Here is a 14,892-nt window from a genome sequence, read left to right as displayed (position 1 = left end):
ATTTTAACGCATTGTGTCCAGTTATTCAGATACGAGTGAAACCACTTAATTGACAATTCATCAAAGTTGTAATTCTTTAATTTATCTATAAGAATATCATGACTCACTAAATCAAAAGCTTTGCTGAAATCCAAAAATGTTATGCCTATGAGATTACCTTGATCCATAGCATGCAACCAAGCATCAGTTAATTTAGTAAGTTCTGTTTGACAAGAGTGAAATTCTCTGAATCCAGATTGAGATTTTGTTATAAGATCAAAAGTTGAGGTGAAATCTCGCATTTGGTTTCCTATGTGCTTTTCAATTAGTTTAGATAATTTGGTAGTATAGAAATGGGACGGTAGTTACCGGGGTCTGCTTTGTTGCCCTTTTTGTATACAGGGGTGACTTTTGCTTGTTTCAACTTCGATGGGAAAATACCATTACTGATACTAGCATAAATTAAATGAGTGACTGATTTACCAATGATACTAGTTGATAGTTTTAGGAGACGAGGTCCTATGAAGTCAATGCCTGCCGATTTATTGACATCAGGCCCGTTCAACAAATTAACTACTTCATTTTCACTGATTGGTGTAAGGCTAAAAAAGTTTTCATTACCAAGTTTAGATTTTGTGAATTGTCTTAACAATTCTGGGTTATACGAATTAAACAAATTTGTTATAGCAAATTAACTCGTTATAACAAATTCAAGATTACTATAACGAATTTAAAAGTAATTTCGAAAGGACCTAAATGGGCCGTCATAATATTCAATATTTACAACAATTTTCCCCTGTTTTTTACTACAGATGTCCTAATGATGCCCGTTAGGACATATCAAAAATAAAATAAATCGTTATACCTAATTTTTGAATTCGTTGTAACGAATTTAATATGTTATAAACCGTTCACGGTAGCTCAGTCGGTAGAGCGCTCGCTTCGTGATCGGGAGGTCGTGAGTTCGAATCTCGGCCGCGACAGACCTAAGTTGATAAAAAATAGGTAGCAACTGTTCCTTCGCCATGCGCTCGGCACTTTGAAGTGAAAGTTGCGGGTCTTTCGGATGAGACCTTAAAAACCGAGGCTCCGTGTCACGGCAGGCGTTGGCACGATAAAGATCCCTCACTGCTCAATGGCCCTGAGTGCCGAGTAAAGGTCAAAATTTGAAGCCCTTCACCGGTATATGGTGACGTCTCTATATGAGTGAAAAATTCTCGAATGGGACGTAAAACAATATACAATCAATCAATCAATATGTTATAACAAATTTGTTGAATTCATTAAAGCGAATTCCAGTCGCCCGCGTGGCACAGTGTTTAGAGCGTCTGCTCTAGAGTCGCGAAGTAAGGAGTTGATCCTTACGTCGCGGGTTCGAATCCCACTGGACGTGGAGACCGGTCCTTCGAATGAGACCGTATAAACCGAGGTCCCGTGTCGCAGTAGGTGCTGGCACGAAAAAGATCCCTCACTGCTCAATGGCCGTAAGTGCCGAGTATAGGACAAAATTTGCAGCTCTCCACCGGCAAGTGGTGGCGTCTCCATATGAGTGAAAAATTCTCGAGAGGGACGTTAAACAACATACAAAAAAAACAAGCAAACAAAACGAATTCCAAAACTGTAAGAAAAGAGAGAGAGAGAGAGAAATAAATTTGTGAATATGGTATAATAAATTATTTGTTTCAACGAATTCTTAAAATTGCTGTTACTAATTAATTTAATTCGTGTAAACAAATTCTACTATTCGCTATAGCAAATCCGTAATATTCTTCCTTTAGTCACTTAATATGGAATTCGAATAAATGAATTTAATTCGTAATAACAAATTCAGGAACTTGTTAAACCGAATAAATTCGTTAATTTTTTTTTGAGTTTAAAGAGGAATATATTATAACAAATGTTTGAATTTTTTATAATAAATTCAGCAAATCTTTTATAACAATATTTAATCATTAAAACAAATTCCAAAAAAAGTAACATATTCTACAATTCGTTACATCGAATTCAAAAATATTTTTGATAGGTTCTAAATGGGCCTTCGCATATAGACTTCCGTAACATTATGAAAACTAACAAATTCAAACAAGGCCTTTGATAAAATTATCTTGGTTTAAGATTACTCGAAAAACCTTAATTTACGCACCGACCAAAATGTTTTGAGAAGTTTTGTATTTCTACTGTATGCTTTGAAAATAAAAAAATATAAAAATCCTACCTACAGACACTATATTTTGTTGACATGTAATAGTAAACTATAATATTTTTGTTAGGTCTAAACAATCCTTTTTAAGGAAATTGGCGAGAAATATTGCTAAAACTTTCTTATCGATAAAAGGAGTATTGGAGAGATACAATATAATTCGGAAGTGTAAACATAACGAAAGATAGGCACATTATTTATTTGGAAATCTGTTTTTTAAAGAAATTAAAGAAAAAAGTAATAATGACAAATGTTTTTACATATTTATCACTTTTACTTAGTATCGGGGAGATTCTTCTACGCTATTTTCATTAAATTGTTGTTCTTTAATTCATTCAAGTAATTTTAAATTAACTTCTCTGAAATTCACTCTTAACTGACTGCTCTTAGCCTTCCTGAATGGTATGCGTTATTTAATTTATTTTCACCCCCATATGCATATACCTCCAATTAACAGGCTACAAACTAAAGCATCCAAATTTTCCAGATCGGATCCTAAGTCCGAGAGTTTTGTTATTTCATCGTCGACGTTATCGTGCCTGTAACACCCGACAAAGTAATCCTTTTTACACGAAGTACTGACTTTCCATGGACTTTTTAAGTCCAGTTTGTGCTCCATTCCTTCAACAGACCTGTATTCGTAGTATACCTCATCTCTCCTCATTGTCAGCACATAAACATCTTTTGCATTATTCTAAAATAGATAATTAGGAAAATGACAACCAAAACTCCACTGTGTTATGTATACGGTATTATTTCCACAGCAATTTATCATTGCGATTTTAAAAGTGGCAAAACCTTGAAACAGATGACAGGGATTTTGTGGTATGAGGCAGCAATGAGGGCGTTGTCAGAGTGCAGGACTCCATTCCGTAAGGAAATAAAGACTGGCAAAGGCACTCTTCCGCTCAAATCTGTATAGTAGAACAATGTAGCTATCAATCACTCCTTATTGCATGAGAAAAATATTGCAGTTACAGAACTGCTTTAAATCTTTCTAAAAATCTGTTCTATTAATTTCAAGCAAAGTTTTTGTTTTTGTTTTGTTTTGTTTTTTTTTTAGAAATTTTATTCAAATGTATAATTTCACTTCACACTGGAAACAAATGCTGAAAAGAATTATTGGTGCAAGGCTAAAGTGTTGATGACAAGATGGGCAATTACCTATCTAAACGATGATGCATGACTAAACTTGACACGCCGTCTTGAGGCAGACAATCAATTACTTATAAGCACAATATTCCAAGCGTGTCTAATATGTACACCTTGCATATGAAATTGGAAATATAATAATTTTATTCAATTAGTTTTAAACAGACAATTTTCTAAACTACTTAACATGTAGTATACTCATTGTTGATTCGATTGACTGGAGGATGTCGGATAGGAAATGTTTCACCTTTTCAATGTTCTTTCGTAAATCCTGCATCCTATCAAATCTCATGACATGTAATTTTTACAAATATCTGAAACCCCCTCCCCCGAAAAAAAAAAAATAAAACAAGAGGCCCATGGGCCACATGGCTCACCTGAGCACATTGGCTAGGAAAAAAAGCAAAAATCAGTTCAGCATTGAAAAGTTTATGGGGGGGGGGGTGAATTTTAAACTATCTAATGATGCTTTCATATCAATATAACAAATGGCTTTGCTGTTCTTGAGCAGAAGTTAATAATAATAATAATATTCCTATATATTTCTATGTAAAACTTTGATCCCCCATTGTGGCCCCACCCTACCCCCGGGGGTCATGATTTGAACAAACTTGAATCTACACTACCTGAGGATGCTTCCTTGTAAATATGACCAATTATGGCTTGACTATTCTTAAGAGGAAGATTTTTAAAGACATTTTCCTATATATTTCTTTGAAAAACTTTGATCCCCCATTGTGGCCCCACCCTTCCCCCGGGGGTCATGATTTGAACAAATTTGAATCTGCACTACCTGAGGATGCTTCCATATAAATATGACCAATCATGGCTTTGCTGTTCTTAAGAAGAAGATTTTTAAAGATATTTTCCTATATATATTTCTATGTAAAACTTTGATCCCTCATTGTGGTCCCACCCTAACCCCGGGGATCATGATTTGAACAAACTTGAATCTACACTACCTGAGGATGCTTCCATATAAATATGACCAATCATGGCTTTGCTGTTCTTAAGAAGAAGATTTTTAAAGATATTTTCCTATATATTTCTATGTAAAACTTTGATCCCTTATTGTGGCCCCACCCTACCCCCGGGGGTCATAATTTGAACAAACTTGAATCTACACTACCTGAGGATGCTTCCATATAAATATGACCAATCATGGCTTTGCTATTCTTAAGAAGAAGATTTTTAAAGATATTTTCATATATATGTCTATGTAAAACTTTGATCCCTTATTGTGGCCCCACTCTACACCCGGGGGTCATGATTTGAACAAACTTCAATCTACACTACCTGAGGATGCTTCTAAATAAATATGACCAATCATGGCTTTGCTGTTCTTAAGAGGAAGATTTTTAAAGATATTTTCCTAAATATTCCTATGTAAAACTTTGATCCCCCATTGTGTCCCCACCCTACCTCCGGGGGTCATGATTTGAACAAACTTGAATCTACATTACCTGAGGATGCTTCCATATAAATATGACCAATCATGGCTTTGCTGTTCTTAAGAAGAAGATTTTTAAAGATATTTTCCTATATATTCCTATGTAAAACTTTGATCCCCCATTGTGGCCCCACCCTAACCCCGGGGATCATGATTTGAACAAACTTGAATCTACACTACCTGAGGATGCTTCCATATAAATATGACCAATCATGGCTTTGCTGTTCTGAAGAAGAAGATTTTTAAAGATATTTTCCTATATATTTCTATGTAAAACTTTGATCCCCCATTGTGGCCCCACCCTACCCCCGGGGGTCATGATTTGAACAAACTTGAATCTACACTACCTGAGGATGTTTCCACATAAGTTTCATCTTTCCTTGCCCAGTGGTTCTTGAGAAGAAGATTTTTAAATGATGCCATTATTTTTTTACTAATTCCTAATTATCTCCCCTTGAAAGAGGGCGTGGCCCCTCATTTGAACAAACTTGAATCCCATTTACCCAAGGATGCTTCATGGCAAGTTTGGTTGAAATTGGCCCAGTGGTTCTGGAGAAGAAGTCAAAAATTTGAAAAGTTTACAGACGGACGGACAGACAGACGGAGGACGGACAAAATGTGATCAGAAAAGCTCACTTGAGCTTTCAGCTCAGGTGAGCTAAACAAGAGGCCCAGGGGCCACATCGCTCACCTGAGCACTATGGCTAGGAAAAAGCAGAAATCACTTTAATCTTGAAAGGTTGAAAAGTTTAAATATAAAAGTGGTTGAGGGGGGGGGGGGTGTCAGGAATTGAACAAATTTGAATCTACATTATCTGAGGATGCTTCCATTTAAATATGACCAATCATGGCTTTGCTGTTCTTGAGTAGAAGATTTTTAAAGATTTAACCTATGTATTCCTATGTAAAACTTTGATCACCCATTGTGGCCCCACCCGACCCACAGGGGTCATGTTTGAACAAACTTGAATGTACACTATCTAAGAATGCTTCCATATAAATATGACCAATCATGGCTTTGCTATTCTTAACAAATAGTTTTTTTTAAAGATTTTTACTATGTGTTCCAATGTAAAACTTTGATGGCCCATTGTGGCCCCACCCGACTCCCGGGGGTCATGATTCGAGCACATTTGTATGTACACTATCTGAGGATGCTACCATATAAATATGACCAATCATGGCTTTGCTATTCTTAATAAATTGTTTTTTTTTTAGAATTTTTACTATGTGTTCCTATGTAAAACTTTGATCGCCCATTGTGGCCCCACCCGACCCCCGGGGGTCATGATTTGAACAAATTTGAATGTACACTATCTGAGGATGCTACCATATAAATATGACCAATGATGGCTTTGTTGTTCTTGAGAAGAAGATTTTTCAAGATTTTTCCTATATATTCCTATGCAAAACTTTGATCGCCCATTGTGGCCCCACCCGACCCCCGGGGGTCATGATTTGAACAAATTTGAATCTACACAACCTGAGGATGCTTCCATGTAAATATGACCAATCATGGCTTTGCTGTTCTTGAGAAGAAGATTTTTAAAGATTTTTCCTATATATTCCTATGTAAAACTTTGATCGCCCATTGTGGCCCCACCCTACCACCGGGGGTCATGATTTGAACAAACTTGAATCTACACTACCTGAGGATGTTTCCACATAAGTTTCATCTTTCCTTGCCCAGTGGTTCTTGAGAAGAAGATTTTTAAATGATGCCATTATTTTTTTACTAATTCCTAATTATCTCCCCTTGAAAGAGGGCGTGGCCCCTCATTTGAACAAACTTGAATCCCATTTACCCAAGGATGCTTCATGGCAAGTTTGGTTGAAATTGGCCCAGTGGTTCTGGAGAAGAAGTCAAAAATTTGAAAAGTTTACAGACGGACGGACAGACAGACGGAGGACGGACAAAATGTGATCAGAAAAGCTCACTTGAGCTTTCAGCTCAGGTGAGCTAAACAAGAGGCCCAGGGGCCACATCGCTCACCTGAGCACTATGGCTAGGAAAAAGCAGAAATCACTTTAATCTTGAAAGGTTGAAAAGTTTAAATATAAAAGTGGTTGAGGGGGGGGGGGGGTGTCAGGAATTGAACAAATTTGAATCTACATTATCTGAGGATGCTTCCATTTAAATATGACCAATCATGGCTTTGCTGTTCTTGAGTAGAAGATTTTTAAAGATTTAACCTATGTATTCCTATGTAAAACTTTGATCACCCATTGTGGCCCCACCCGACCCACAGGGGTCATGTTTGAACAAACTTGAATGTACACTATCTAAGAATGCTTCCATATAAATATGACCAATCATGGCTTTGCTATTCTTAACAAATAGTTTTTTTTAAAGATTTTTACTATGTGTTCCAATGTAAAACTTTGATGGCCCATTGCGGCCCCACCCGACTCCCGGGGGTCATGATTCGAGCACATTTGTATGTACACTATCTGAGGATGCTACCATATAAATATGACCAATCATGGCTTTGCTATTCTTAATAAATTGTTTTTTTTTTAGAATTTTTACTATGTGTTCCTATGTAAAACTTTGATCGCCCATTGTGGCCCCACCCGACCCCCGGGGGTCATGATTTGAACAAATTTGAATGTACACTATCTGAGGATGCTACCATATAAATATGACCAATGATGGCTTTGTTGTTCTTGAGAAGAAGATTTTTCAAGATTTTTCCTATATATTCCTATGCAAAACTTTGATCGCCCATTGTGGCCCCACCCGACCCCCGGGGGTCATGATTTGAACAAATTTGAATCTACACAACCTGAGGATGCTTCCATGTAAATATGACCAATCATGGCTTTGCTGTTCTTGAGAAGAAGATTTTTAAAGATTTTTCCTATATATTCCTATGTAAAACTTTGATCGCCCATTGTGGCCCCACCCTACCACCGGGGGTCATGATTTGAACAAACTTGAATCTACACTACCTGAGGATGCTTCCAAGTAAATATGACCAATCATGGCTTTGCTGTTCTTGAGAAGAAGATTTTTGAAGATTTTTCCTATATATTCCTATGTAAAACTTTGATCACCCATTGTGGCCCCACCCGACCCCCGGGGGTCATGATTTGAACAAACTTGAATGTACACTATCTGAGGATGCTACCATATAAATATGACCAAGTATGGCTTTGCTGTTCTTGAGAAGAAGATTTTTAAAGATTTTTCCTGTATATTTCCTATGTAAAACTTTGATCGCCCATTGTGGCCCCACCCTACCCCCGGGGGTCATGATTTGAACAAACTTGAATCTACACTACCTGAGGATGCTTCCACATTAGTTTCATGTTTTCAAGCACAGTGGTTCTTGAGAAGAAGATTTTTTAATTATGCCATTAATTTTTCACGAATTCTTAATTATCTCCCCTTGGAAGAGGGCGTGGCCCTTCATTTGAACAAACTTGAATCCCCTTTACCCAAGGATACTTTGTGGCAAGTTTGATTGAAATTGGCCCAGTGGTTCTTGAGAAGAAGTCGAAAATGTGAAAAGTTTACAGACGGACAGACGGACAGACAGACGGACAGACGGACAGACGGACTACAGACAAAATGTGATCAGAAAAGCTCACTTGAGCCTTCGGCTCAGGTGAGCTAAAAACGGGACACCAGGTAACAATTGATATGACTAGGAGCTAAATCCTTACATATCCAATTTATAGCAATGTGAATCATAGCTTTCTCGCATTTCTTTAAACTAGCATAATCTTCCCTGCAATTTGCTCATTTGCACTCTCGTGTAGTTTTTCTAGCATTTATGCACCTGGTATCACTCATGCAACATTAAAAGATTAGAAAGAAAGTGAAAGAAACGAGTGACCATACCCGTTTTTTCATCTTCGCTTCCCAAATGTCTCTGCCCCCTACCCCCTTACAAACCCTTGGCCTATCATTCAATTTAAAAGTTGGGTTTATTTATACCATGTGATCTAAAATCCAACCTTTATACCTATTGGTTGTGTCACTCACAAAAAAACATTTTACAATTGGAGTATTTGATTTTGTTTATTTGCAATATAGACACAAGATCTCATTTTACTAAAATCAACTAATAAATTTCGATGGCACCTTAGTTATTTAAACCTTTTAATCTTTTTTATGTTATCTAACATATCGTTCTTTACATGAGCTTTTCATTGGAATATCTCCACATGAACATTGTAAATGAATATGGGTTTGCAAAAAACCTGTTTATTTGTGGAGCAATTTATATAGAGCCCAAACGTTCCTATCACAAAACCCCCAGAACTTCGGTAAAACGATAACTCATTGCTAAAAGTGGCGCGGCACAGAAATACGTATATAGCGAAGATTCCGTTTACCGTGCATTAAGATCTGAGTATCATGAGTGTCTTGAAAACAAACACCACAAATTGGTATGTCATAGTTCAAGTGATATATATATATACTAGATGAAATCCCGCGCAAGCGCGGGGAATTGAATTTATACCACTACCGACAGAAAAAAAATCTAATAATATATATATTGTAGTTTCTACTGACAGCCTACAGGCTTATAGCAGGAAGAAATACTTTGTTCAAAATCCCGCATGAAGTAGAAGTACGTCTCCAACCCCCCCCCCCCCCGTAAAACTTAAATAACAAAATCATTAATTGACGTTTATTGTGAAACCTGTTATATACAATGTACTATGTTATGGATATTGTACTTCAAATGCTCTTATTTCATTTCCGTCACGAATAAATTACCTCTTTTTTTTTTTACATATCAATAAGGTACATGTATACATATTTATAATCCAAGACTTAAAAGTACCTGTGTAAAAATTAGCTTTTATTTAACGCCCTATGAATACACTGGCGGATTTAGAGGGAGGCCCAACCCCCCTCCCGTTTTGTGTCCAAAATATACATAAAATTTAATAAATCTTTTTTTTTGGTGTGTCCGTGGGCCCCTACCCCAACCCCAAACTGGTTGCCCCCCTTTTTCAAGATTCCTGGATCCGCCACTGGAATAGGCCGAGTATTTGATACAAAAGACTGTATTCAGAAAAAAACTGAAATGTATAAATTAAAGCACAAAATTAAACAACATAATTGTACTTGAATAATGCCTTATTCATTGATATTCTCTTTTCATGTAAGCAAGTTTATTACGAAGTACAAATTGTACTTCGGGTTCGTTGCCACGATGCTTTCAGTGAGGAATATATACAAATTTTACCGATAAATTTATTAGGAAAACCTACTACATATATGTAATAGTCTTTCGATATATAAATATATTCACAACTTACAGTGTTATCAATGATTTACCATTATTTCAATGACCATTCACACAAAAGCTATTTTTTTTCTTTTTAACATCGGGCTCGATGCTATATGATGTTCTAGAAGCTTCCGACAATATTACGATCGGTGAATGACGAAAATAACTTGCACATTTCCCTTTTTAATCGGTTATCACAACTTATTTCTTTTATATCATTTAAATTAAGTTTTGATTGAATAATTCAGTAATGACGTTCAAGGAAATAAATAAACGATTGCTTGTTGTCCGTTTCATTAAAAATTGACAGTAACTTTGATCCGCCAACCGGAAACGCCACCGTACTCACGTTTTTGCTATTTCATGGCTGTTTATAGAAAATAAAAGTAGACTTTTAATTTAATGTACGATACTTACAATGCAAGTGAAATCTAAATATAGTTTACGGACATCATCTTGTATCGTGTGTATTCTTAGAGGAGTAAGTAAGAACTCTGGTGCACCCGTTTCGGAGTTTATTTGCAAAATTTATTAATTTATAAGTATATATATATATATATATATATATATATATATATATATATATATATATATATATATATATATATATATATATCACATATAAGAAATAATGTTCTCTGATATCTCACATAAATGCCTGGAGATGTACCTCACTTTTGTGATTAAAGTTGTTAAAATAGCAATATGTCAATCGCAAGTTATTACGAAAATACGTTATTAATAAGGAACGTTTCGTTAAAAATATCAGCGAAATTAACTTACAATGGGACATGCGAAGAAAATAGGTTTGTTCATCTTCATCTTCATCACTATCTCCTCTAACGAATTTCCGCACACCCAGTTTTACCAGTTTCTAGCATAATTACATAAATAATCAACACATTAAAATAATTTTTAAGGTAGTTAGATCCAACTGTCAAGTAAATGAAACGTCTCACAAGAATGTCTCCGAACCCACAAATTAAAGTAACGTGTATTAACACACTGTATTTCTGCAAAGTTTAACATTAAATTAAATCATATTATAATGGAAAATTATCAGGAAACTCAAACAAAAGCACAAGTTATACATTTTCTAATCCAAAACTGATCAATAAATATATTTTAGGATAAAAAGAAGAATGCAGGCATTTAGTGAAAAGTACATGTTTTTCGTATTTCTTATGTATTTTAGTCTTCTGCTTCCTTCAATTGTTGTATAATGTGAAGTGTAAATTGTTAGTGCTATCATTGCAAGAAATCATATATAAATTCTCTCCCAGATTTTACGACTGTCCATTTTGAGAAAGCTCTTGTGATTTTAATTGTAATTGGAAGGTGGTGAAATTTTACAGATTTATTGCAAAATAGCTCTGTGTTAGAGATATGACCGTTGTTTTTATCTGATCAAGTAAAACTAAAGAAAGCAATTCCATGAACTTTTGGATCAACCCTAAAAGCGGGGGGGGGGGGACTTTAAAATTTAAATTTGCACTTGATTAAAGCCCCAATATCAAGAAATATTGAAAAATTTACAGGTATACACTGTGAGCACCAGCTGAATGTATAATCAAACACCTGTTGGGCAGCAAATCGAAAAATAAGTGAAATTTTACACCTTTGAATTCCAGACCTGTTTACCCATATCATTGTCCCTCAGTATTTTTTTTATTAGATTTGTCATTGAGATTTGGCATTTGCCAGTAAGATTTCACTTTCATCGATTTTACATACATTAGTAGAGAGCAACTACATTTCTGATCATCATTTCTGTCATTTTTTAAACCACCGCGTTTTGGCAACCCGAGATCACTGAAGTGTTTGAAATATTTCTCTTTTTTAACGATTAAAAAGCGTCAAACTTAGACAGATCACTAACTGCTAACATCCAAACGAACGGATTTCCGTATTTTCATAATAGTAAAACGTGAGACGTATTTTGGACTCAAATTCCGTACAAAATACGGCGAAATCGTAAGAGTAAACAGGTCTGGAAATCCTTCCAACCCCTTCTCTCAAGGAACCTTTCATTAATATTGTGTCATCTAAATGCCCTGCCATAATTCATGCTTACCAATAACAAGAAACCAATGGAACACACAACATTCAACTTTGTAATTTAAGCTTTGCTGTTCTCCAGAATATATTTTTTATATTCCCACGAATACATGTATATACTGACCAAATGGTATGGTCCAAGTCTTATTTTAAGGAGTTTCTGATTCCACACAACATTGGGATTCCTCAATATCAATAATATGACTGAAGTGGCATTGCAGTTAAAAATAAGCAAATTCCTGCATATATACATTAATTAAAATTTTATCCAGATGAGAAAAATTTTAAAAACATTTTCTTGTATAGACTTTTATAAAACTTCCTCAATTCTGGCTCCACCATATCAGGAACCATGATTTGATTTAGAATCTTTTACTTAAGTTTCTACTTTTTATATTCTAGAATTTTTTTCTTATTTATTCCAGTGTAAAAGTTTGACTCCCTATAGTGGCCAAACTCTACCCCAGGTGGCCAATATTTAGGAATTTATATTTAACATATTGTCATGCAGGAAGCTTCATATAAATTTCATTTTTTCTTGGCCAATGGTTTGGAATATTTTCTCTTTTTTTATTTCAGTGTAAAATTTTATCCCATATTGTTGCTCCGGGGGTACTACGGGGTCCATGATATGAACAATTTAGAATCTAATCTTCCCCAGGATATTTTCATATCATTTTCATCTTTCTTTTTTGAGAGTACGGTTTTTGATGAGTCAACCCTTTTTTGCCTTTTCTTGACTATCTTCCCTAGGAAGGGGGCTTGGTCATTAATTTGAACACTTTAGAATCTCTCTTATCTAAGGATGCTCTGTATCAACCTTGATTGTCATTGGCCTGGTTCCTGAGAAGAAGTCGAAGATATGAAACGTTTACAGACAGACGGACGGACACCGGATACGGGTGATCAGAAAAGGTCATTTGACCTTTCAGCTTTGGTGAAATTAAAACTTACTACATGTACCATATTTTTTTTTCATCGATGTAATTTTAATCACAAGCATAATATAAATACCTGAATGGTGTCATAGTCGGTTTCTTTATGGATAACAACAACTTCACTTACAAACAATATCTTCTCAGCAGCCAGTTGACAAGGTACATGATGTTTACCTTTCAATTGAGGCATCTTTTTGAAAGCATTTAGCTTGTTCGTTATTTTAACATGTATAATTTTGCATGATTGACAACACCAAAGCAAAAAATAAAATCGAACACTTACGTGCGAATTTTTTCACATCTTTCAGAGGCCGAAATCCGTCTTCATTATTATCGGATTCTTTTGCAACTTTGTGAGCAAAAATAAGGTACAGACTATACTGCACTTCCGAGGTGGATTTTGGAATGTCTTTCTGATACCAGAGCTCAACATCAATTTCAGCCTTTAAAAGTTAAGGTGTTAAACTATTTTGTCCTTTGAAAATCAAATCAAATGAAAATCAAATGCAAGTAATAATTTACATCGAGTTTTCAAAATTTCTGCACAAACAGATCAAGCAACTTACGTTTGTGTCTTTATCTGTTACTGTCACATATCCTTGAATACCTTTTATTAAAATAAAATACTTTAATCTTATAGCAGTTTTTTTTTTCTGCAAACACATCTTAGAAATATATATATAGCGATACACATTTCTCCTTCTGTCTTTAATAATTAAAAAGAAGAATTAGATAGATTAGACGATCAGTATGTACTGGTCCCAGCTGACAAAGCAGGTAAAAAATTATCTTTTTAATTGTATTTTAGGGTTACTTGGATTTAATTCTGCAAGTGATAATCCAACTTAAACTGGTAGCTCCCTTTCCAAGGAGGAAATTCTTCAAAACCACATGTCAGTTTTAAATATTTTAATATTCCAAATAGTCAAACTTAATTTCAATTACAATACCTATTAAAGTCCAGGCTTTTTGACTTAACGGACAGCTTCTTTAACAAAATAAATGCAAAAATTTTTTGTTCAAAAACATTCTGATTTTACTCTCAAGTACTCTGAGTAAATACTAAAAAGATGCTTGAGTTTCTGGTCGACAGTATATATGTAGTTTTTGGATATTAGGTCTTCCAACAATCTGTCCGAATTCCCATTGACACCAATTGCGTCCCTTTATAAGCAGACCTGTTTTTGTAATGATATGAAACAGAATGTATTCAAAAACATATACACGAGAAGAAAACACTTGTAGTTGCCTTCAAATCGACATTTTGATATATCGACGACGTACTGTATTATCAAGTAAAAATAGTTGCTTCCATTCATATGTCGACTCGATATATCCAAGTGAATTTGAAATAAAAGATACCACATAGTCTGTTTCATATTTGAATATTTTACTTGCAAAAGACGTTAATGGTAACCTAACAAAAAACTTTATGATAAACGTGATGAATTCAACTTTTCTATCGTCACCTCCCCTTACTTATGTAGCAATATTATCACCCGCATAAGGGGTTATTTCCCAGATGATTCAATACGCAAGAGCATCTTCATGTCCGAACAATTTCTAATACGATGCAAGCTACTGAAAAACAAATTGATGAAAAAAGGATATCAATCTCGATTAAGGTCATCATTTCGCAAGTTCTATGGTCGATACAATGACCTGGTCAGCAAATACAATCTATAACTTAGTCGAATGCTGGCTGGCGTTTTTCACACTAATTGTTAGGCCATTATTTACACTCTGAATTGTCTACGGATTTTTCCGTTTTTCCCGATCGTGACAATGAGCATACGGTGTGACCGGTCAGCAGGATATGCTTACTTCTTCATGGCACCTGATCCAAACTCTGATGTTTTTTTT

At 35.2% G+C, this 14,892-nt stretch overlaps 1 protein-coding gene across 1 annotated transcript in view; it reads right to left on the bottom strand.

The window, feature by feature from the left end:
• Positions 1-14,892, bottom strand: part of LOC133180401 (uncharacterized) — a 115,959-nt gene that overhangs the window by 41,879 nt on the left and 59,188 nt on the right. Inside the window, exons 14-19 of the mRNA XM_061314936.1 lie at positions 13,596-13,636; positions 13,313-13,472; positions 13,106-13,203; positions 10,817-10,907; positions 2,978-3,093; positions 2,624-2,873 (exon numbers count right to left, since the gene is read on the bottom strand). Of these exons, the coding sequence (XP_061170920.1) occupies positions 2,624-2,873; positions 2,978-3,093; positions 10,817-10,907; positions 13,106-13,203; positions 13,313-13,472; positions 13,596-13,636 (756 nt within the window). The remainder of the gene's footprint in view (positions 1-2,623; positions 2,874-2,977; positions 3,094-10,816; positions 10,908-13,105; positions 13,204-13,312; positions 13,473-13,595; positions 13,637-14,892) is intronic.

This window comes from Saccostrea echinata, unplaced genomic scaffold (assembly GCF_033153115.1).
Source record: "Saccostrea echinata isolate AGI-Se365-2 ecotype Australia unplaced genomic scaffold, CSIRO_AGI_Sech_v1 ptg000006l, whole genome shotgun sequence".
Classification (NCBI taxonomy): Eukaryota; Metazoa; Mollusca; class Bivalvia; order Ostreida; family Ostreidae; genus Saccostrea; species Saccostrea echinata.
Note: the sequence above shows the minus strand (reverse complement) of the source record. Positions and strands in the feature narration are given on the sequence as shown.